Consider the following 25,447-nt stretch of genomic DNA (forward strand, 5'->3'; position numbering starts at 1 on the left):
CCCCAGTATTTTTTCCTGCCATGGCAGGGGGTCGGACTAGATGATCTGCTCAGGTCCCTTCCGACCCTAGAAACTATGAAACTATGTCAAACTTTAGGTTTCTACCTTGGAAAAGTCTCGGTACAAATTTCTAACACTATAAAAAATGTACTAGTTAGATAACACAGGACCATGAAGAACAATATAAAATAATTTGTGGCTTACAAATTATTGTAGAGAGTAGAGGTTTATAACTGTAAAAGTGACTGAAACGTCTTTATAAAAATGTATGTTCTGTGAGCACTACAAATCAAGTCTCACTGGGCGTATCTATGTGAGACACTAAATGCGTAGTAGACAAATTCTGCTGCACATTAGCGCATCACAGCAAAAGCTGTGCTAATGTGTGGGAGAATTACTCTCCTGTGCATTAGCATTACTTAAAGACAGTGAGCTGGCACCGCTGCACAGTAGCACCAGTTACTGTGCATTGAGTTAGTACCTGTTATGACAGATACTAAACTTAATGCACAGTAACAATGGCACATAAAAGCATGTGTAGATGTGCCCACTGAAACATCAACTAGATTTGATTGCTGAAATAGCTGGCTAGTGCCCATCAGTTCTATTGTGAGGGTGTAAATAGCAAGAAATGAGTTCAGAAGACTCTTAGGTTTAATTTCCTCTCCTTTGTAGCCATTATAGCATGTTATAGCCACATACATACCTAAGATTCCCAGTCTTAGAAAATGGATCAATACACTCATCCCTTGACAATATCCGATGAGAAAAAAGTTTCTTTTCGGGATCCAAAAATCCTTTGGAAAGAAGAGAATAAGAAGTTAGTGTTTCTTCAGTTAGACATTTATTCCCTGTTAATATCCTATGTATTTAAGTCATCCATCTGTTTATTTTAACTTATGTAATACAGTGGTGATGCTTGTTACTATCATAAATAGAGATATATTATTAATACGACTTGGTAAAATGATTTTTAAGAGGAAAAACAGCTGGTTAAATACTGGTCACATTCAGTGTTATTTTTATCTTAAATATCCCACTATAATGCCTTTAATATAGTAGATACTTTTGAAGTTACAATAATTAAGTTGTGGTATCAATGAATGAGTTAGCTTGAAATAAATGGATATAATAGGTGATTATATAAGTATATATACACACACACACAGAGTTCTGGAAACTTACATTTATACCCCTACATTTGGTTCTTTAAAGCTAAACCCTGTCCTTAGCTCATTATGCAAAGGGACTGCAGAGAAGTCTCACAAGAGTTGGCAGTATGCTGCAATGCGTAAGCACATTGGGCAAGTTAAATGGTAGTGTCAGCCAGAGCTCTTGCATTTGTAGGTTTTAAGTTGTACCTATAACACTATTTTAACACACTTGTACCAACAGCAAATATATCCTAGATTTCCTTAAAACTGGCAGGCCTATTAACATGTGTGCATGCTGACAGCATTCTAAGACTGAATGAAAAACTAAGTTAGCTTCACTAATTTTACGGCAAGGAAAAATGTAATCAGTTTGGCAAAGTGGCAGATTCATACATACACAGGCACACACGCATGTGTTACTACACCTAACCTTTTTAACAATGAAGTTTAACCTTTTAATGAACAGGAACTGTGGCTCTACAGCTGCTTTGAAAAGCAAAAAAGAAGGCATTCCATAACTCATCTGGATTTGACATTTTAGAGAAGTGGTCATATTCTCACTTGCTTTGAAATTAGCTTCAGCTTCTCACTATTGCAGATACTGCAGTCAATAGTCATACATAAAAGACTGATATTTAAAAAGGTAGCCACGGTGTATTCTACAGCAAAAGGTTCAGACTGACTATGGATTCTAGGGACGAAATTTGAGTTTCTATCAAGGGGCCTATTAAATTTTCAAAGGACATTAACTCAGGAGTTTCTGGAAGTTCAGCTCGTTTAAGCTGCTTCAATTTGGGCATCCAAAAAAATAATCTGAGGCATCCAGAAAAATATCATTCTTCACTTCTAAAGATTCAGGCCTAAATATAAAGTGTCATTGGAATAACTTAAAACCCATAAAAGCAAGAAAATTCCGAGTTAAGGACCGAGGTTCAACCTTAACTCACCCGACTATGCTTAAGAATTGCTGCAAACTCGTAGAATCATCCCCTGATGTGAGACCCTTGCAGTACCTAGGCATAATGAATTGAGAGAATTAGCTACAGAGAACCATTGCCAAACACTTAAAGATAGATTACATGTAGTTTGTCAAAGTATCACACGTTGCATTATTTCTGTACAACTGTCTCACGCTTGTTCCCCCTCACCCCCATACCACCTGCCCATTATCTGAATGTATACACAAAGGCTCTCTACTCTAATCAGTATATTCCTGCCCAATTTCTAACTGAAACCACAACCAACTAGATTTCGATTAAAATTGGAAGGAGACAAAATTAAACAAAAGAAATACGGATGGCAAGCAGGACTTCTGCATGAAAGAGACAAGTAATAGAGTCACTTACCAAAGTTCCGTTAAAACCCAATTCATTTGGGTAACTAACAGCAAGTAAAACATTATGGTCACAGCTCACTAAACATGTAAAACTGCATCCATAGAAGTGAAGGCCTAGTTTGGGGGGCAAAGGGGAGGAGAGGGAAATCAGGCTATGTTTGCATAGGTCTTGGCACGGGTTACGTTTATTGCACAATGGCTCAGTAAAATGTAACATGTCACACGTTCTGCCAATTTATGTTGTGACAAAGATGTTCCATGTTTGATGTGGAGCAGCTTTGTAGCTGGTTTGTATCATGCTTTAAATTTGAAAGTGTGGCATGCAGTCCAGCATGGCTTAAATATCCTTGGTGCTTATACATGAGTATGGAGGCTGCTTCAACGTGCTGGAATTAATCAAGTCTGCTGGAGCATGTTCAAGTGTCCCCATTGCTGTTTAAGCACTGGGATGCAGATACAAGAGATGCAGCCGTGCTTTTATTAGAGGCTCTCAGAGCCACTCTAATTGGAGTACAACCCCCCAACCCCAGAGCAAGTGTAAAAGTGCCCCTTGTGCACAGGAAGCCCAACTACTCCCCCTGCAACAAGGACATTTAAAGCTACACTGTGCAATCTGTTGCTGGGTTGACAGGTCCAGAACGTGGGCAGCCTCTTAAATGCCTGGGTACCTTGGAGCCTCTTATATGTCTGTGCAACTGGAGTCTGATTTATTTGGTTTTCAATGCCAGAAATTGCACTCCATGCCACACACTTCATCTGACATAAACAGGAAATGCTCTTTCTGGAATCCAGATAAAAATCTGTCATGTCCCAAAAAGACAACTAAATTAATGTCTGCCAGGGCACAAGACAGAAACCATTTCAAGCTTTCACATGACCTATTACACCTCAATATTGAGTAGCCAAACAAAATTTCAGTGATGTTTGCCATTAAGTAATTGAACAATCCAGTTTTTTTCTAGGGAACGTCTATTCACTACTTTTCTAAAATGTTGAAAAGTGGAATGGTCAAAAAGTATAATCCAGCTGCTTACACATTTCAGAGAAGTGGTGCGCAGGCAACAGAAAAGTATTTGGCTGATGAACCAAGATTCATTTGCTTTAGTAAAATGTTAATGTCTTCTTAAATCTTTAAAAAGGAGAATAAGTTTTTTAGTCTATCCGGTGAGATTTTTTTCTGTACAAAAACACTTGAGACACCCAGTGGTTAAACCACATACTGTCAAATAAAATATCAACCGATTCCAAAGGGATCACTGATTAAAAACACAAAAAGTTCTTTCTAATGCATTTATAGAAAAAAAATCTTTACATTAGTAAAGCAGAGATGCCATAAACTCCTTTTGAGGATGCTATGAGATGAAAGATAAGGACTCACTCATTCCCAAGCACTTGCCTTTCCCAGCCCACCCCAGGTTCATCTCTGGGTAAGCTTATGCTCATCCCTGCTGGCCCACAATGTGAGGAGTTCAGTGCGTGCCCCACTCTCCTTTCCCCTCCTCTTATGCAAGAAGTTAAATACTGACTCCTCGGTTCCTGCTCCAGGGCTGGAAGGTAAGCTCAGAGTAGTCTCTGCCCTGCTGCTTTGTGGGAAACTAAATGCTCACCCCTCCCCTTTCCCCCACGTCAGGAATAAAGTGCTGTAATAAACTGGTGATTGAACTGGGGTGCTGCTCAACTTACAGGAGTTATGGAGGGGTGTCAAAAGCCTCAAAAAGCTGAACACCACTGTTTTACAGTAAGACCTAGTTTTATACTACAGAGTTTTGCTCGCAGAATTCTAGTTCTCCTGGCAAAACTTAGAATGCATTTATTTGCATTCAGAGCTTATCTGTAACAAAAGAGCCCTTCTTTCAGCAGTCAGTTAATTCTTCTCAGCAGAAGAAAAGTAAGTGTAGATAAACCCTGCTGCAGTTCCTTCAGCACCTGGTACCACCCTCCCCGGGGCCAGGATGCACTCTTGACAGAACAGGTGCTACAAGAAGCACTTCTGGGAGGAAGACAGCTGGATGCACATGCACTCTGGCAGCTTGGCACCATCAGTTGCTCTCTGTCTGCTGCCGTAAGTTCTGGCAGCAGCACAAGTAAGTATAGACAAAACCTAAAAATGGAAACTGGACTTTTTCTCCTGGATAGCACATCTAGAAGGATATTAAATTTTATTTAAAAAAAGATGATAAATTAAAAAGTCTTGCACAGTGATATAAATAGTTTTGTTCGAATTATTTTGCTTTCAATAGGGAGTGAAACTGGGTAGGGAGACTAGATTTTGAAAAAAGTCTCCCCATCCTGGATCTGGAACAAAGCCAAAAATCTCATTCTCTCTCACAAACTGAAAAGCCACAAAGAAGTTTTGAATTGTGTCAAAAGCTTCATTCTGAAATCGTCATCCTTTTTATAAATAGGAAAGCCCTTTAAATCTTAAAATGAAAAACCGTTCCAAATTTAAGGCGTCTCTCTCATTGTGACATTTATTTAAAGATGAATTTTCACAACTTCCTTGGTTAACTTAAGAAGCAATAAAACATGGACTATTAATCTTTTACAAAAAATGAAAATGGGACAACTGTTTCAAGTTAGGATTGTAGTTCTGTTTACTTATTTTATAGCATCTAGCCATTTGGTAAACAGAACCGTTTTTCCTAAATAAGGTTAGTGTCCCTTTTTTTTTTTTTTTTGTAAATGAATAGAAAATAGCTCTCCACACTTACTTCTCAGAAGTTTCTAGAAACCTCCTTATGGCTGTAAGCAGGCTTCTCATTTGACTGGGGACTGATTTCCCCAAGATTTGACAGGGATTATACATGGCGCTACACCTACATATCACCCTTCCAACTGGCAATGCTGCTGCTTTGTTAATAGGTGGCCAGCAAGCGTACACAGCCTGACCTGCTTGTCTAGAATTAACTGCAATAACTGTACAGATATACAACTGGATATTCCAGGAAAAAAGTGGTAGTGCATTTTATTCAGCATATTTCAGAGGGACTTGAGGCAGGATAATGGATGTATATATGTCTGTACGATCCCAGGAAAAAGAGGCTTTCTGCTAGGATAAGTGCATCTGTTCATAATCTGTGATTTTAAGACAATTTACCAGACTCCACTCCTCTTCCAACAAGGTGGTTTTACTAAACATTTATAAAAATCCCACAACTTAAATGATATTCACTTTGTTTTCACATTTCAGCCCATTCAATTCCTTCCCTTATTATGGAACTTTTTCTCCTTCTTCCCTTTTATTAATTTTTTAACAAGAAGTTAGAAATGACTAAAATAAGCACTTTAAACTCCAAACAATATAATTCTTAATGTTGACAAAAGGAATAAAATACCAAGGATAAGATCACCACAATTTTTCCTTCTCCTCTCAAAAGTTCTGACATTATAGTAAAGGACACAGCGTAAAACAAGATAAAACATGAATTTAAACAGTCTACTCGATACAAATTAAGAACTTGCTACCAAGATTGAATTAAAAACAAATGAGCTCACTCAACTGATTTTCATGTTTACTTTCATTTTTCCCAATAAATGTATTCAAAGCAAAATGGTATTTTAAATATTAAATATGCATTTTAAAAATTCAAGACTCCTCTGATAGACATGAGCAAGTAAAAACAAAATGATGCCTGGGTTTATAAGTGCAGTCTACTCTTTTTAAGTAATGAAATTCATGGCCTCCCCCACTCCATTCCTTTTTAGGATCCATTTCAAAGAAACAAACATTTGAAGAAATTGCAAACAAGCTGGAAAAATGGGTGCTGGGACTGGATAATAATCAGATAGTGGCCTAAAACAAAAACAAAATAATAATAATAAAAATCAGAAATAAACTAATAAAAAGAAGGGCAAATTACTAAGAACATATTGCAAGGACTTGCAGGGCCAAAAACCAGGGGAAAAAAAGGCTCAATGACAATAAAATGACAACCCTTGTCTTATTGTTAAGATATGTCAGGAGCTGTGGTTTTCAGATGGCATCCCACAGAACCCTGAAGTTCTGTAACAGATCATCAGGGGTTCCACAAAGATATTGAGGATAGTGGCAGAGCAGGCCCCGAGACCATGTGTCACCATTGCCAGGCCGGGCTGCTTGGCTCTGCGTCTGCTCTCATAGCCTGCAGACCCAGGAGAGGGGTTCTGACACAGAAGTAATACAAAAGGGTTCTGTGACTTCAGGAAGTTTGAAAACCACTGCATCAGACAGATCAAGGAAATGGTGGGTACACTACTCAGTATTAACAGAAGATGCAAAGAAAACAGAGCTGTCTCTATCTTGGGGGAGAAGAAGAGGGGGAAAGAAGGCTAATAAATAAAAACTACAGACAAAGAAAGAGAAGGGCTTCAGAAAGTAAGAAACCAGAATTCAGAGAACTTCTGACAAAAACAAACACGAATTTAAGGTAGCAGAGCCTAACAAAAAAAATTCATCCCAGGGAGCTGAAGGAACTAGTTTAAGAAATCTGAGCCACTGGAAATATTTGCAAAGTCATGGATGACAGGCAAGGTGCCAGGGGACTGGTTTCCAATCCCCTGGGACTTCGTCCATCTTTGGTAAAAAGGGGAAAGGAAGGGCAGAGGAAAGTAGGAAGATGGAGTTTTTGAAGTCACTCGTCTCTAAAACATGGCAAGTTACTAGAGCAAAATATAAGAATGTTCACTTTGTAGCTACCAGGAAGAGAAAGAAAGATCCCAAGTAGCCAACATGAGCTGAACAAATCATAGCAAACCAACTTGGTTTCTTTTCTTTGACATCCCTTTACTGCTGGATGAAAAGAACACAAAGGATACAACATACTTTGATGTTAGTAAAGCTTCTGACACCAACTATCCTGTATAACACTTCCTTAAACTGAAGAAATGTGGGTAGAATTACCCTTGGGTAGGTACACAGTTTTGGCTGAATCACCACAAATAAAGAACACTTATGAACAGATTGGTATGAGACTGAGAAGAAGTTTCTTGACATCAAGCTGCATAGGAGTCTGTTCTGGGTCTAGTGCTGTTCAACACTTATTAATTACCTGGATGCAGAAAAAGGGGGCTTCATAGTCAAGTCTGCAGATGATAACACAACAAGTATTTCAAAATCCTTTGAGGATAGAAGTCAAAAGAATCTTGATAAATTTGGAAACTGAACTCTGTCTCTCGCTAGCTATCTCTATATACATATAACGAAGTGTGTGGGGGTATGTTCGGATGTATGTTTGCTTCTAAATCAAGAATGGCAGGTCCTATCTACTCCAAACCTTCAAAAAAATCACTGACTACCACCCAAATAAAATTATAGGCAAGTTATTTTTCACTCGATCCTTGTTGGGACTTCCATTGACTGGGATTACTTTGCTTCTCAGATAATTAACTGGTACCACTCCATATTGGATGCAGTGAATTCAATTCAGTTGTCATTACTATATTGACGCTTGCCTTTTTGCTCCACATGGAATATTAAAATGTTAACAACGTAGTACTATGTTCTTTAAAAATAAACAATATTTTTTACCTAAATATGTTGCACTAAGTTCTTTGAAAATAAAGAAATACTGCAATTACAAAAATGACAACCTAGGAGAAGAACGGGCACTTCAGCTAGTAGACAATAAAATTAAATTCAACAAAACAAATGCAAGGCCTTCTATGTAAAGGAGAAAATGCAAACATACCATACAGAATGAGAGGAACAACTGTCCAAAGCAGTAACATTGCCAAAAACAATCAGGGTGTTATGGTAGAGCATACATTTGAGACAACAATGCAATGCAATCACAAAAAAAAGCAAGTAGAATTTTGCACTTCATTAACCAATATCTTGAGTGCAAGACATGACAGGTCCACTCTACTTAGCACTGGTTAAGCCTATGCTGAAGTAATATGTACAGTTTTGGTGTCTGCGTTTTAAGAAGGATGTAGAGAAACTGGAGAAGATCCAGAGGCAAGTAACAGAGATGAAAAAGGGCTTGGTTCAGCCAAGTGACCTTCAGGGTTACTTCCAAACCTATGATCCAGTTCTTACCTGGGGCTGGGAGATTCCTGGTAGGAAAAGGAATTCAAGCTGCCTAACTTAGAGATGCTCCTTATCTTACAGAGTTGGAGAAAACCAAGGCACCTGGATTATGGAGAAAAATCCTATTCGAGGACAGGAGGGTCAGAATTAAGGACTCTACTTCCAAGAGTGCAGAGTCAGCTGGAGTAGTTTATTAAACTCAACCCCTGGGAAGGATTGAGAAAGGCACTGTTATAGTAAATCCTCTGGACTTTGCCTAAACTGAATACATTGCAGGGAGAAAAGCAGGGTGCCAGTAACTTCCTCTACTAAGATGGACTTCTCTTTAGGAAAGGGAGGGGAGAAGGGAAACTGCAGAGCCAAATCACAATTTAGTATTTCTTACAAACTAGAAAGACTTAAACATGAAAGTTAACAAAATGATTGTTTTCTCCTGTGGTAAAAATGTGTAACTAGGCTGTAGTCAGCAAGAAGCATAGGAGTAGTCAGTGAAGTCTCTGGAGGAGATTGCTTATTTTATCCATTTAGAATCTTCTAGCACACCCACTGCTGTTGTATTTAGATGACTTGTGTGACTTTACTATGGATAAAGTGAAGTCTTTATGGTAAATCAAGACCACATGGCAGAAGATGAAAAAGCAAGTAATTAAAGCAGATGCTTCCCAGTAACACACTCCTATGCAATGAGAATATCCATGTACTAGACCAGTATGAAGCATGGGAAGAATGGAAAGACATACTGGCAGTCTAAACTAAGCCATGAGAATGGTTCAATGGACTGGCCCATCAGCGATAAAACACTGGTGCATTTCTACTGGTGTTGTCTCTAAACATTTCTCTAATTTAAACTGTAAAGAGGTTATACAATATTAGTAACATTTTATGTTTAACATTTGGAACAAGTCAGAGCCATGTATTTGTGACTAGATGCATTTGAAGGTGTGGGCTTATCTGAAAAGCTCCTATGCCCCCTGTACTTTGCATTTCTAGGCAAATCATGCTAATTTTTGTTCTGCTTTGAGTGAACAGGCAAGTACACTTTATATTATTTAAAATCTATTGCCAAATGCAATTCAACTACAAGATCATTCTAACATTCAATTCAAGTTCATTCTTTCCCAGGCCAGAAATCCAGGTAACATAGGCAAAAGACTTATTGCCCTAATCTGAATATTTACCTAAACCATAGATAAGACAGTAATGTTAGAAACATTTGCTCATTCTCCATCTCCATCCATCCATCCCCTTTTAATTATAATTATTTCATCCTTTTTCATTACAACAGGAAACAGTCACTTGCAACACAACCAAGCTGCACCAAATAAAATGGAACAACATCTGGACTGCCTAAAGAGGCTTTTTCTTTTTGTTTGTTTGGGTTTTTTTGTTTGTTTTTAAGTCAAGCTGCTATGCACCAAGGCCTTTAGAAACTTCAGTACACAAACTGTTGTAAAAAGGCAACTCTTCTACCATATCCCAGGCCACATATTGCCACTTAAAAAATTTCTTCTGCATTCAGTGAGAATTGCCTTTCCCGAACACTCCACATGACTACTGCACAATATCTTTTCCATTCTAATATTGCTCATTCAACATAGCATATGGCATATCAATTGTCATCACTTGCATTTGCTGGAGCACGCTGAAATCACTCCCATCACCAAGGTCTGTTCTCCATGATTCCTCCATGTTTATGATAACTTTCTGGGAGAGAGACTTTGCTAAGAATGCTCCCATTACATCCTTTCTCTACGATTCTTTAAAGAGAGTCTCCAAAACAGAACTCCCTGTTCTTGGGGGCTCCACAAGAGCAGGAGAATTGGCAGGAATTGAGGTATCACAAAGATACTCCAAACTGAGAGCAGGAGGAAACCAAGAAGTTCAGGCATACAGTCTGACAAACATCAAACAAAACAAAAACAATAAAAAACAACCCTCCACATGCTTCAAATTGTATATGACCCCTTTTCTACTTTCACTGTTTAAATTATCCAAAGGCAACACAATTACAAATTGAGCTCTATTCCATTCTGTAATTTAGGGAGGCAGGTCAGTCCAAGATGCATCTTCTTTCAAAACAAAAAAAAAAACAAACAAAAAAACAAAAAACCAAACTTAGCAGAAATCAAACATTTTTAAAGGTTAGTTTCTCCCCCTCGCCCCTTTCCTTTAGTCTATGATATTTGTTGTATCTTTCTCTAAATTAGATGCATTTGCCTTACTGAAAAGATGGCTTTTAGTATTTCTCCGAAAATTTGCAGGAGGAGAATGCTAGGAGGAGACAGCTTAAGTACACCTAGGACACTACTTTTAGATATCACTCGTCACAACTGCACCTATGGCCTCAGTCGGAAGCAACAGCTAGAAGATGTGGAAGGGCAGGAACTGACTTCTGAGGGAGATGAGGAAAGATATCCACCAAGCAAGACGCTATATGCAGATGTTTGCAAGAGATCGGGAACAAAGATGTAGAAACCTAAAGGGTAAGCGTTAAGTTCTTCATACAGATTAACATTCCCAAACTAGGTACTACCCCCACTTTAAGTCTTTCCACTATAACCCATTTCTTTAAACAATGCTGCCATCAAGTGTTCAACATGTGCATTAACTAGGCTTATTTTCACAATCCTGCAATTTTGTTATTGTGGTATGAGGCTCAAATTTCCTCATGATTCCAATGCAGGATATTGAAATGGTATGACACATGATGTCCAATTAGTTTTTAGAATCAAATGTAAACTGCAGAAGAACCAAATCTCAAGTCATAATTCTACTCTCCACTTGGGGTAGGGGGTGCTTTCTGTTAACCAAAAATTTGTTCTGTATTACTCGATAAATAATATATAATCTGGCAGTGACATTCATTAGCTTTAAACGGCACTTGGTAGATGTGCCATGCAAACAATGGTGAATGATACAGGATTGACAGGAATATACTTCATGGTTCTATCAAAACAGATTAGATAAATCTACCCCTTCTCTTAAATAAGTGAATAATGCCCCTCTAGCCCTTCTTTCCAGGAAGAAAATAATTTTATTCTTTGAAATAAGCCCATTTTACATTAAAAGGAATCCTTGCATCTTTTAAAAATGTGTCAAATTGTATCTTCTGTTCCTTCCCTAATTTTATTATCAAAATTCTCTACAATAACCCCCTACTTTGGAGGCTTCTTCTCTTGCCAAGAAAAGTTTATTGCTGTTGTTGTTATTACTTTGATATCTCACATGGTGCTTGGAAGCCCTATTCAAGAAGCTGGGACACCAGCTTGTCTTGTCAGTGCCTAAGCACCTTGCGTACTTCTTTATTGCATTTTATCATTTAAGTAAAAGCTAAGAAATGGGCTAGAATGACACAAAGCCAACATAAATCAAATTCTACTCACAATACTTATTAGACACAGAATCTATGCCTTTTTCCTCTCCTAAATTATCTCGAGGCCACAAATTATTAATTTACTGCTCGGTTAGTTGCCAATTACAGTCAACATAAGTTATGATCACGTATTTTTAAAAGCAAGATTTAAGGAACAAAACACTGCATTAAAACTAGTGTTTAGGAATGAAAAAAAAAGTTAATAAATTAAATCTGGTCACATTGCCCTAATATGAAAACATCTAGTTTTAACTATGTTTTGTTGGGGTAGCAGGGGGGAAAACAATACCAATTGTAAAAGGAGAGGGAAACTGAAGCATTTTAAAACAAGTTTTCATGAACTGGTCAGAGTCAAGAATAGGATGTTTCCAGCTGGATGGAACAAGATGCAATCTCTCACCTTCTAACTCCTCAATTTACATGTTCACTGACTGGCTTTTTTGCATGCCTATCAGCCTCTGGCTTCTTTACTATTCATTCCATCCAGGAAGAGAACACACCAATTGCAGATACTTCCTCAGCCTGACAAAAGGTATTTATACCCAAAAGCTTCCTAAAAATAATTTTTCCAACTATCTGAGTTGGTCTAATAAAATATCAGATTCACCAAAACAACCTTATCTATGTCCTTAGACCAACACAGCTGCAACCTATACCCATTACCACTGGCAACATGCAGGGAGTATACACAGGTGTACGTGCACCCCCTGAGATTGGCCATGCACCTCCTGGAAGTGCCAGCCATGAAACCAGAAGTGGATTTCCAGTTTCACCCATGGATCAGCAATCAGTTGCTGAAGACCTCATGCCTGTCGGGGATCTGGTGCCCCCCACCCCCAGCCTCAGGAGACACCAGTCACCCACGCCTGTTATTAAACTATATTAAATCTATAAGAAGTGAACTCCAGCTCCAGGCGGCTTCACATCACACAAACCCCACATACCCACACCCTGCCCACACATGCATACACCCACACCTCCCAACATACCTTACACCCCCCCACCCCACATAGCCACATGGCCTCACAAACCCCACACACACGCATCCACGTGCAACCCCCACCATACACACACCCACCCACCGCCCCAACCATACTCCATACATATGACATACAACAGTACAACTATTTTTATGCAATCACCTCTACATACACTATGCAAACATACATAAGTCAGGACAAAAATATTTTTTGAAATAAAATTAAAATGTGTTATAGTAGATGTTTGACTTTTAGTATACGATTTTTTTTTTCTGGTTCCAAGATGACAATCCCTGAAAGGAGTATTTCTGGGGGCAAGGGGAAGGCCTTCCAGTGGCAAAACTCAGGGGAAGAACTTCAGGTCCCAAGATGGTGATTAGGGGGCAGGGCACCTGTCAAGGGGCAAAACTACCCTTGCAGCCCTCAACAGCTCACCAAAACTCATTAAGCAGCTCTCCAGCTGAAATAATTGCCCACCCCCAATCTACACAATACTGCTTACCTGCAATAGTGTGTGCATAAAGTCTACTACCAAATGTAAAAACGTGTAATTCATACAGTTTGGCAATCTTTTCTAGGAATTCCTTGCAATGAGGACGCAAACGAGTATGCAGCATAGGCTCCCCTCGGCCTAACTGGAAATGGAATATTCCCTAAAAAAGAAGAAATAATAAATAATAAAGAAGTCATATTTTGTACTCAAAATATGCCCAAAACACCTCTCTGTCTCTATTCTGTTCATGGCTCTAACTTCAGTCTGACAAATTTTTAGCTGGAAAAAAATTCAAAGAATGTTATAGTGATATGCGACTTTTTTACTTCTCTACGTAGCCTGTTTCAATGCTTGGCCACCACCATAAAACAGAAAGTTCTTCCTAATCCACCAACCTAAACTACTTCTGCTGCAACTTGAGGCCATTGCTCATAGTCCTGTTCCCTATTTTGATACAGCCACAGAGAAAAAGCCTATCTCCATCCCCTTTGTAACCACCTTTCAGTTATTTGAAGACTGTTATCAAATCTCCCCCAAATCTCTTCTACAGACTAAATAGCCTGAGTTTGTTCAGCTTTTCTTCATAAATCATGCTTCTCAAGCATCTATAATATTTTTTTGTTGCCCTCTGCTGGAGTCTTTTCAATCCATTCACATCTTTCTTGAAACATGGGGCCCAAAACTGAACTCATTTCTCCAGTGGAGACCTCACCAGTACTGAATAAAGTAAATCACTTCCTTTGACTTATAGGAGACACTCTTGTTAAATGTAAACTGAAGAAACTGCTGGATTTTTTTATTTTTTGTTGAAACAGGAGCAAGCTGAACATGAGTCAACAGCGTATGATTCACTGTAACCCCCAGATCCTTCTCTGCAGTACTGTAGCCTAACTAGTCACACCCCAATCTGCATTTGCGCATGCAATTATTCTGTCCCAAGTGTAGGCCTTCATTCTTAGCAAGTAAAATCATATACCAGTAATCAAGCCAGACACATGGACAATGTGAACTGAGTCTTCAGTTACACAATATTAATACAGGTTGATAATTTCCATTAGTGCAGAAGCTTAGTAGCTTCTCTGCAAAGCAACTTTTCCTACTAGCACTTGAAAAAAGCAAGCCAATCCTTACTTGCAAGAAAGAAAGGATTAAAGTGTTAAGCAAGTCACATGGTGTATCTGGAAAAGATAGGGCAAAGTTAAAGAAATTGTTTACATTAACTTATTTTACGTTAAATTAAAGACTTTTTCCTCTGCTCTAAAGCTGTAAACTTAAAAATACATAGAATTTTCTGTTGTGAAAACCTGTGTTTTAAAGCAACTAAAACCAGGAATGGAATATAGAAGTGTAAAAATGATAGAAAATTTCTTTCCAATATAAATCACCTTAAATAACAGAGGTGTTTAAATAATTAAATGTTTTAAATACATTTTTTATCTTGATAGTGTCCTTCATTTCTTCGAATTTTTCACTTCTTTTCATCAATACTTTCATCACAGTGTATATACTCACTAACCTAATCCAAAAAAGTTTCAAGCCAAATTTCAATCAAAAGTAATTGCAAAAACATAACAGCAAAAAACTATTTACCTTATTAGACATCTGCTGACAGTGCTGTTCTGTAGTATGAATTAATGTCTGGTCCAAATCTACCATCAGTACAAGTTTTCGGTTCCGGTGTAGTCGCTGCTGATCTTCCCTTCCAAGTTGCTCAGCTTGCTATAAGAAAAGATTTACATATCAAATTTACTTTAAAATAAGCCACTAATTTAGGTGTATTTCAAATTTCAAAACTAACTGAAAAAGTGTTAATTCTAAGCAATTTGGGGAGAGGGAATAGGACCACTAAGCCTCTATTTTAGGTACCTTTGCCAACCATTTTTCAGTTAAAAATTCACAGCTTATAAAACTACATGTTTCACAGGTTTTATAAAACCAGCTAAGAACAGTACACATCTAACTACAAGTCATAAGGCCAAGATCTAGAAAAGAAACTATGAATGTTGATAACTTGAAACATGTGAAATGGGCTCAATATTTCAAAAGTTCCTCAGCTGTACACCCAAAAACTGAAGCACAGGATTACTGGTCAGTTCTGGAAAAAGAGATAGCTACTAAATTCAGTATTCAATTTCTCCAGTTAGTAGATTATAAATACAAAATAATGCTGGCTAGATTACAACACTAAACTGAAACTATTAACGAGAAGAATCAATACAATTGCAAATGTAAACCAGCTCTCTAGAAAGGCATGCTTGTTTGTACAGCTACTTTTTGTACTCTTGTTCCAGAAAGAGTAATTAAATAGCCTGTGTTTATTTCAAACAGCTTAGTTGTGCAAAAGGTTGAGTTCAATAATCATGCCTCACAAGGACTTGGAAGAGAGAGGTTTGTCATAGACTACAACACTACTGAAGAAATAGCAGGTCATTTCTATCATGTTCTTCACTGTTCTATGAGAAGCTGGGTTTCAAAAAGATGTTTCCATCTTTTGAGTATATTTTAGGGGGCAAGAGTTGGACTATCACAAACTTCTTATTTCTGAAGAAGACAAAAAACCAGAAAGGGTTTCATTAGATTTTGAGGTTATAACTAGGGATCCTCGTTTCCGCTGATTTAAAAAATCCCCAATTTTCAGCTCCAATCCACAGTTTTTCATTATTTAAATGAAACACCACTAAATATAGATACAGATATGCTGGAGTTTCATTTGAATCGCAAAAAATGTGGATTTGGGGTTACTTTTTTAAAACCAAAAACAGTGGATTTTTCTCTCCCAACCAGAGAAAACCGGGATCTTTGGTTATAACTACAAAAACATCTCACCACTGCAGCCAGTAGCAATGCTGTACAGCAGGTTCCAAGGGAATTGGTAAGATGTACCAATATCAACAGTGTTATGGGAAAAAAAAAAACCCTACAAACCTTAATTATTCAATACATGGCTAATTAAAGACCCACATATCTTAGTTTACTCTCTCAAGGTAAGGCCAAATATTCTATATTAAACATATACAATTTGAGGGAAAAGATTTAGTTTAGAAAAGATAACCATGAAACTATACCAAGCACATGACTGAAGAAGTGTGATTGAACTTGCCTCAGAGCTAACCATCAGTTCTGGGACACTATGAACCATCGACACAGTTGCTGTGGATAATGGCACATTCTGTTTTCCATTCTTGCTTGGTAACCTAATCAGGCAGGAAAAAGTCATAAGTTTTAGCAGAGTATTTTAATGCTAATGACTTCCATCAATGAAAACCTTACATCGTTAAAAACTGCAAAGTCAAACCAGTCACTGTCAAATAAAATCAATTTCATTTTAAATTTACAATTCAGTAGAATACTTTTCTGTCATAGCCTCTGTACTGGAAGTTTGAGAACAAAACTGATCAGAGAACCCAAGAAGCTTACTATGAAAATCATGTAAGTATAACTTTTTGCTGTAATTTGTTCTGACAGTTTCCTGAACAACGACATATACAAGATCAAGGTAAAAGACTAGATATTAGTCATCATTCAATACTAAGGATAGTTTTTAGATCATTACAAAATCTATTGCACATTAGAGGAAATGTAACCACTGAATCGAAAATGGATTAGTAAGGGACCCTCTGGAAAACTAACAACATGCCATTCAAATACTCTTCTCTAAACCAGCCTATCTGCAGTTCTTTACAATGCTCTGTTCTCATGCTGGAGAACATGGGAAACATTTACTTTCCAGTGGTATGCTAGCATAATGCTGCATTTCTTCCTACAAAGCATGCAAAGAACTATTAAGCAGGCCTTACTTCTCTCCACAGCTTTTTATTTTTAAACAAAAGTGATTAAAGTACAAGTCTCTGAAAGCCGACCAAGAATGACACCACACGGTTCCATGCTCAAATCAATTTCCAGATTAAATAGATCAGTTTACAAGCAACTGCTAGGTTGCCAAACCTGAGCTCTTAAAAGCCAAGTTCAGATTTTTTTCAGTTGTGCCCTACATGACTCCTTGTTCACCCTTTCAACTCTAGTAATTGCCTTGAATCAGAAGGGTTACTGAGGACAAAATGTGGTGCTGTAACAGACACCAGAATTCAATACATTCTCCTGGAATGTATAGTTTTGGGTTAAGAAAGAAGAGCAAGGAAGAACCCTGTACCATAAAAAAAGTGAGACGATGTAGGCTGGTAAGTCCTGCATACAGTACATAGGGCTGGTCAGAGACTCAAAGGTTGAACCGCAGGCCAGATGAAAGGGCTCCAAGGGCCAGATTTTTTACTCCCTTATTTTATATGGTAAATTGATGTAAACAAGTAATATCTGTAATATTACAGCAAATAGAACTAAAACAGAACATGGGCAAGCTCAATGCAAGCTTCTCTATATAGTTTTACTGCATCATGAAGCAGTGCTGATACTATTTTTAGAGGTGCACCAATACATCATCAGTCCCATATGGGATCAACACCAATATAAGGAAAATTGACTGAATCAGCAATAAGCTTTTTTTGGCTGATGCAGAGATCTGAATTTTCCCATTAAAAAAAATTTCCAGAAAACCCACTTGGAAAATTTTCCAGTGCCCTAACTAGAGCGTGATCTGATTTAGTATGTTTATTTGACTTATATTTAGTAAAGAAAACTAAAAAAAAAAATCACCTCCATGTTAATTTTATGTCCTAATAATCACAACTTTTTGAACTGAAGTATTTGATTAGGAAAAAAAATTAAATGCAGCAGACTTAGTGTAGTTTAAATGTTATATTCAAACAAACTCAAACCTTTATGTGGGAAGAAATTATTTTTATTGGAATAGTTGTAAAAATGTAGAGATGTTACACAATAGCATGTACTTCCCTTACATTGTTTGTTTAAATTTAAAAAAAACAAAACAAAAAGGCACTGAAAACTGTTCCCAGTAATTTTTAGCGCACCCGAAGAGCTATACATGATATGCCGTGATTGTCCACTTATCTGCTTTAACAGAGTTTAATTCTCTTCCACTGAGGTCACTGTGGCACCTCCAGTTTCACTGTCACTACCAAAAAAAATCTCTATCAGTGCACCCCTACTCTATTCAAATACTAAAATCTAAAATTCCACATATGAATCAGAAATGCAACAGAAATTATTTTAACCTAATTCATAGCCATTATTACCAGCCATTATTACCTACCTTTGAAAGGGACAGAAGAGTGAAGATGAGAAAGATTTGTAAGATTCAAGTTCTCTGATGGTCCGTGTAAATGGAAAAAAGCTTAAATGATCTGGCAATACTTACTGCGTCAAGTCCTGGCCACATTCTGCACACAATCCTTTCATAACAACAGGATGGCTACATCCTTCTAGTTTTACCAACACACACCTGGGAAGGCAAAGAAGAAAACAAAACAATAAACAAATCAACATTTAATTATTTTATTTGTTTCAGGACATATGTACTTTCTGACACAGATTTAAGTATATTACTTAATGAACCACCCAAAGCAATGGTAAATCATAACTAAACTTAATTCCATTTTTCTGAATTTTCTCATTTATCAAATTATTTGAGTTAAACCTTTTTAAAGACATTAAAATATGTAATAATGGTAATCTACCTTTACCATAGCTATGAACTTCAGCATACTAACAAAACAGAATACTAGGCAAATAGAGGAGCTCAGTTTTCAATTCATGTACACTAAATACAGCCTCCTATTAACTCATTTCTTGCAAGTCTCAGGCCAGCAGGCACAAAGGACTACAGTAAAAGATATCCAGTTAGGGGAAGGGGCACTAATTATACTTTGTTTTCATATTAAGGATGAAAAGCATATAGTACTTCAGTCTTCCACAACTGTATTTTAGTTTATGACAGATGCCTCTGGAGTCAGTCACCTTTTATGTGGATGATAATCTATAATAATTACACATAGTATTATCTGGCTTCTTGAGCAATGAATAAAAAAAAGGCAATTGTACAAGTTAAAGATGAATCTAGAAAGAGAACACAGGCTACCTACTAATTTCCCTGTAGAAGGTAGATTTCTAGAGGGCAGATCCTACAACCATGATTAAATTAAAGCACTAAGTTATTCAAATCCAGTTCTCAAGTTTCAAAAATGTTTTACAATATAATGTAATGGTTTGAATTTAAATACAAAACTCATCCTGACGTTGCCAATTGCTTTTCCAGATACAAACCAGAAATACAAACCATTACACCTGCCACCTAAGAAAAAACACTAGCACAGTATAGTATTAAGCCTTGCCAATAACAAGAGGTCTCAAATATGGGTTTGGGGAAGGGGAAAGCTAGTTTATAATTTTCTGAGTGCTTAGACAATTAACGCTGGTCATTTAAGTCACAAAAATGCAATTTACATACATGCCAAACATATAGCTATCCATGTGTATAGGGCTATTTGCCCAAGAGTAAGAGTGCCACCCTGTACATAAAAGTGGCCATGCAGATGACCAAATCTGGTCATCCAGGTGTGCATAAAAAAATTTTTAAAATGCCACACCAATGTATCTCTGGTATACTTTAGGAATACCAAAAGCAATAAGCTTATAAAAGTTTGGCATTCCATGTGTATACTGGCACTGGCATTTGTCTGTGGCCTGAAATGTATGACTTCATAAAAGCAACTATCTATTCAGAGTGTGAAATCTTGTTTGTGCTCACAGCTTCTCGCAATGACATATATGCATATTATAGGCTTTGGAATTTCTACTAAGAATTCATTTAAAAAAAATACATCTACAACTGACTACTTTAAGCAGTATTCCACATTTCCAGTGATCCAAAAGGAGACAGCTGTACTAAGAGAACTATCATCAAATGCACCATGATGATGCTGATCTCTCCCATCCCAACACTTTTCCTCATGGCAGGAATGTTCTGTTGGGAGCAGTGGGATAGTTATCAGAGAATGTATTAGTGTGAACCCTCACCTACCACTAAGGAACAACATTTATGTGGCAACTGCTTATCTATAAAAAACAGGGGTATGTTCCACTTCCTTTGATAGCATATGGTATTAGTATCTGATTTAGCAGTCCCAGACATGAATGCTTTGCAAAAAATCTCTGCCCCACAGATAAGCACATCACAAACTTCTACTCTTAAGACCATTTATTATCCCTTCCCAACCCCATTTGTACTTCTTCACCACTGGTTCCCCATACGCCATTTAGTGGGTCTTTGCTTGATTTTATTTATTCTAGGTGCCCTTTCAGGTTGTTCTGTTTCTCCTACTATAAACCATCCAGAGTCTCTTGTTGGGAAGGGCAGCATATAAAACATGTAAGTAAACAACAAATATGCTATTTTCTTCCTGTACAAACTTGTCTGTGTCTCCTTCTCTCCCATGCACCCAGGTCCCTTCCACCAACTCCTCACCCCACTTAACGTTTCCCCTTCAGTCCCACTGGTGCCTGAGAGCAGCTACTTTTAAATCTCCTCCTGCGTAGTTCTTAGCATCCATATGGGAAGACCCGAAAGAGTACTCCAAACTCCACAGAACATACAACAGTATGGCTCTGCTTGAAAGACCCGACACTTCTGATGCCACATCAAACAACTAAACAGTTCAGGTAATTTCTATTATGCATCTAAGAGTTTCAAATTCTAAATACCTGTAGGGGTTCAGACAGTTCTGGAGGACAAAGGATACAAAGTAACATGCTAAATGTCCTAATTTATCTTTCCTCCTTAACCTTTGCTCTATTAAAAAAATAAGTGTGCAGATTCTTGAGAGTTTAAATTTTAAACTTGAAAACCTGAGTTCACAGGTATTATTCTCTGATCACAAAGGCATGCATTAAGAGATGTGCAAATGGTCACACAGCCAGGGTAACAGCATAGCGCACAAAAGGACCAGCTTATTTCCTCATATCTGAGGTGCAAATACGACACATATTCAAAATCCTCTTGTTAATCCAATCCTCCGAGAGGCTCCTTCTCCAAATCAATATATAGATTTACAAGACTTGCATACATAGCCAACTAAAGTACTCTACTAGTACAATAACTACAAAATGAAGGTAGTCTGTTTAAAGGGGAACTTAAAATATTTTAAATATGAAATGTCTTTAAGATGTCAGATCATAAGCAGACTTTACAGAAAACACTGAATTCAAACATATTTCTTAGCTGGTGAGGCCCAAGTTCAGATTTCTGTATTTTCCCTTTTGTAACTGGCAATGTCTAACTTGTATAAGTAGAGCACCAACTCTCTAGTCTGTTTTCAATGTTAGCATAGCTGGCACTGTCAAGGAACCACAAAGGACCTAAATTCTCAGGTGTCAGCAGTTAAATAATGCCAAACAATACAATGCATCTGTTTAAGGCACATCCCTTTTCCCTTTCATAGTCCTTACAACACAGGGAGCAACCTATTATTTGGAGGCAAGCAAAGATAATTATGATTGAACATGGAAAAGTCTGACACAGGAAATCCCCAAAATTGAACTGATTGAAGTATTCATTGTTTTGTAGTCTAGGTACAGAACCAAGCTAACAAAGACATGTTGCTTCTGGGACTTGCACCAATTTATTCAGTATTAGCTTGGGAATCTCCACATAGTGAAGACATACCCTTTGGGGAAAAAAAACACTTTGTTCAGGGAACCCTAAAGACCATACTTTCAATTTGGGGAATAAAAAGTTAAGTCTCCACACAGCAAGAATCTCCCATTCTTTCTTAAATGACTTAAACTGAATTAAAAGAAGTAGTTTTTCAGTCAGGCCATTCAGGACATAAAAACCTGACCACAGCAGCCAAATAATAGAAAGATTATTTGAAGAACCCATTAAAAACACTGTGACTGGTAGCATATTCAGGACTGGAAGGGACCTTTTGGGTCATCAAGACCAGTTCTCTGCTACAAGAGGTAAACAAAATCTTGTTCAGGATTTACAACAAGTGATTTTACTAACTTTGTCCATAGCCATCAAACTATATCCAGAAACAAACAAGAAAATAAACAAGAAACCAATGCAAAAGTATGTATATGTATTGGTAGATCTTAAAGGCCCTGTCAAAGGTGGCCACCATTTATTTCAGTACCACACACAGCAAAAGACAAATAGCATCTGGCAACCACAGACAAATCACCATGAACATGAGTGTTCAGAAAACACTATGCAGACTTCAAGGAATTTTTCCAACCCTTCAAAGTCAAGTTGAATGGGAAACAGCAGGATTTTCTGGTCATAGAAATCAAATGCAAACTATTCACAATTCCAAATCCTTAAAACATGTGTAGACTTAAGACAAACAGCATTTCAGGAAATAACTTTGCAGGTCATTTCAGGCATTTATATATGTGCTCTGTGAGTGGAGAGGGGGCACTTAAATTAGAACTTCAAGAGCTACACTAATTAAAGTTCCCGTAATGTCTTGTGTATCAGCATCCCCGTGCTTCAAAATGGCTGCAGGGGCACTTTATCTAAAGCTCATTGAACGAGCTTTAGATAAAGCACCCTTGCCATTTTGAAGTGCGGGGATGCTGATGCACAAAATGCTGGAGCACAGTAATTACCATGCTCCAGCAGATTCTATTAATTGAGTCTGCTCCAATGTTCTGCAATTGCAGCACCCTTCCTCCTTCAGTTTTAAGCCAAGATGCAAGTTCAAGTTCTGATACCATCACTCGCATCTAATTATTTCATGATTTGATTACAACAAAAACAAAGCCTAGAATGCAGGAACAATTTCTAAGCTTGCCTTTAAGGTATCCCTGCAGTCCAAATCTATACATATTAAATAACTTGGGATTTTAAACAATACTTCTGTTCATATCTCTGTGACAGCCTAATGTATTGAAAGTGTCTTTGAAGGTGGGAGGCAGGAGATCTGTTATTAACTATGTGGAGCTATGTGTGCAGTTACCTGAAAGGAATGTTATCTTGAGATTGGGTTTTAGTTCCCTAAGAAAAATGTCTCAAAATTGAATCAGGTTTTAAAAAGTACTTAAGAGTAAGGCAGGGATGAGTGTACTACTTAAAGTCCTGTGCCAGTTTTGGAAAATGGGATTCTAAAATCCCCAAAACTTCTATTTTTTTTGGTTCTCTTTTATATGATAATGCTCAAGAGAGAGAAACAATGAACCCAGTTATATCCAAGTACATAAAGTTCACAAGTTAGAGAAAAAAAAAAAATCACTCCCCAGTCTTTCATTTAGTCCTATTAGTGTCAATCCTAATAAAAGTTCAGTTAAGCACAGTGTGGTTTTTAAGTCTACTATATATAACCTTTCAACTCAAAAGGGTCATGTTGTCAAACTGACATGTAAAACAGGAATGGTTTCAACTGTTAACTTGAGAAATACTACACAGACTATCTAGTTTTAACGTTTAAAATCCAAACAGCCCATTTTGGGTATTATAAATCTGCAACTTCACCTCTAAGGAAAAGCCTGAGACAGGGGCTGCACACGCACCACGGTGCAGTTGGTGCAAGTTTGAAGCCACAACAGAAACACTCATGGTGTGGCCCCTTCAGATTCCAATAAAACTGCAAATTCTATTAAATACCTTGTCACAAGGACATGAAAAGAAAGGACTGAAAAGCCTGTACCTAACCACAAATTTGTTTTTATCTGCCCATATCTTTCTATTCATAAAAAAAAGATGACTTTTTTTGCACATACTCATGTGCATGTGTACACATGCACACATTCATTTGACTAGAAAGGGAAACATGATTAAAGGATGGCTTGCCTTTTCCACTGAAGCAAGCAGATAATACCCATGATCTAATTTCAGTGCATTACAGCTTCCATAGCCACATAACAACATTAACAGCATCTGAAATAAGCTTGGACTCAGGAAAGCTTATGCATTTCTGATTTAGTATACCAGGTACAACTCTACCCTGCCTTCCACATTAACCAAGCATGTTACCACTTGGTTTCTATTTGCAGCTAGCTGTAAGACGCATGTAAAAAGCCAACAGTATTTCATAGAAACTCAGCCTTACCATCCCCTTCTTTGCAGAAGGGCAAAAAGGGAAAAAAGTCTAACTAGTAACATATAAATCAAACAAGAACCTGAAATAGTAATCTTATACTACAGACAAGTTTCCTTCCCTCACACCATGGTGCACACAGCAAAGCCAGTAAAGTATATAAAACAAGAGAAGTACAAGAGATGACACAGTACTTAAACGAAAAAGCTTGTAACTTAAAGAAATTGTACTTATACGGAAGTGTTTTCCTTCATAGTTAGGGACCTACTCAAATAGTGATTTCACTGATTGTGTGGAAGTCATGAAACTGGGTAATCTCTGCAAAAAAATAAAGTGCTGGTTTTCTACCAATCAGCACCAGGGGACAGGACCACTAGGCCCCCTTGGCCAGAGGCATAGTGGGCCCCCATCATAATAAGCCCATGAAAATGGCTGCAGGGTCCACAATATTGGCTGGCCCCTGCCTCAAGTTGGGTAGACACTTATTCATAGTATAAGTGCTCCAGGTTCCTACAGCTAATACACACTCAGCACCTCCTCTTCCCGCATATCATTTTCTACTGCCCCATTACCATTTCTCCAAGGTTCTCTATCCTGTTTCTACTCCGATCCTATGGTCTTAGAAAGAACAACCGAAGTAAAGCATAAGAGTTTAAAAAAACCCCTCAAGTACGATTTGACAATCAAACACTATTGAGAAGCCAGGGAAGGGGGAAAATAAAAATAAGAACGATTTAGATCTTAGAACTATTATTTTGACTCAGTTAGCTTTATAACTCATTGTCCTATGAGAACTACACAATACCTGAAATCTTTTGCCATTCCACCTGCCAGTGTAACTTGTTCCATGATTTGTGTTAAGAAAACAAAAACTAGTGTGCTCCAATATTTCAAATTTAAATGGAATGTCACAAATTAAGATTCTCAGGAATGCTATTAAGTAAGTATCTACAAGTCAAATTTAATATTCATTAAGTCTTATAAATCACAACAGCTTCTCCATATAGTGTTGAAGTAGGCTAGTACAAATCATTCAAGCTTACGTGACATTTTTAAATGTAGGAAATAAATCCACCAATTAAGTTACATCTTGCCATCTTCAGGCAAGTGATTTTAGTGGCACAGCACTGATGGTAATGCACACATGAGAAGGAA

General features: G+C 37.6%; 1 protein-coding gene across 3 annotated transcripts in view; it reads right to left on the bottom strand.

Moving 5' to 3' along the window:
* Positions 1–25,447, bottom strand: part of CTDP1 (CTD phosphatase subunit 1) — a 180,659-nt gene that overhangs the window by 147,241 nt on the left and 7,971 nt on the right. For all 3 annotated transcript variants that reach the window (XM_019544697.1, XM_019544687.1, XM_019544705.1), the window contains exons 2-6: positions 18,616–18,699; positions 16,444–16,537; positions 14,934–15,062; positions 13,353–13,503; positions 707–797 (exon numbers count right to left, since the gene is read on the bottom strand). In XM_019544697.1, coding sequence (XP_019400242.1) covers positions 707–797; positions 13,353–13,503; positions 14,934–15,062; positions 16,444–16,537; positions 18,616–18,656 — 506 coding nt within the window. In that variant the 5' untranslated portion in view covers positions 18,657–18,699. The remainder of the gene's footprint in view (positions 1–706; positions 798–13,352; positions 13,504–14,933; positions 15,063–16,443; positions 16,538–18,615; positions 18,700–25,447) is intronic.

This window comes from Crocodylus porosus, unplaced genomic scaffold (assembly GCF_001723895.1).
Source record: "Crocodylus porosus isolate Cpor-Errol unplaced genomic scaffold, CroPor_comp1, whole genome shotgun sequence".
Taxonomy (NCBI): Eukaryota; Metazoa; Chordata; order Crocodylia; family Crocodylidae; genus Crocodylus; species Crocodylus porosus.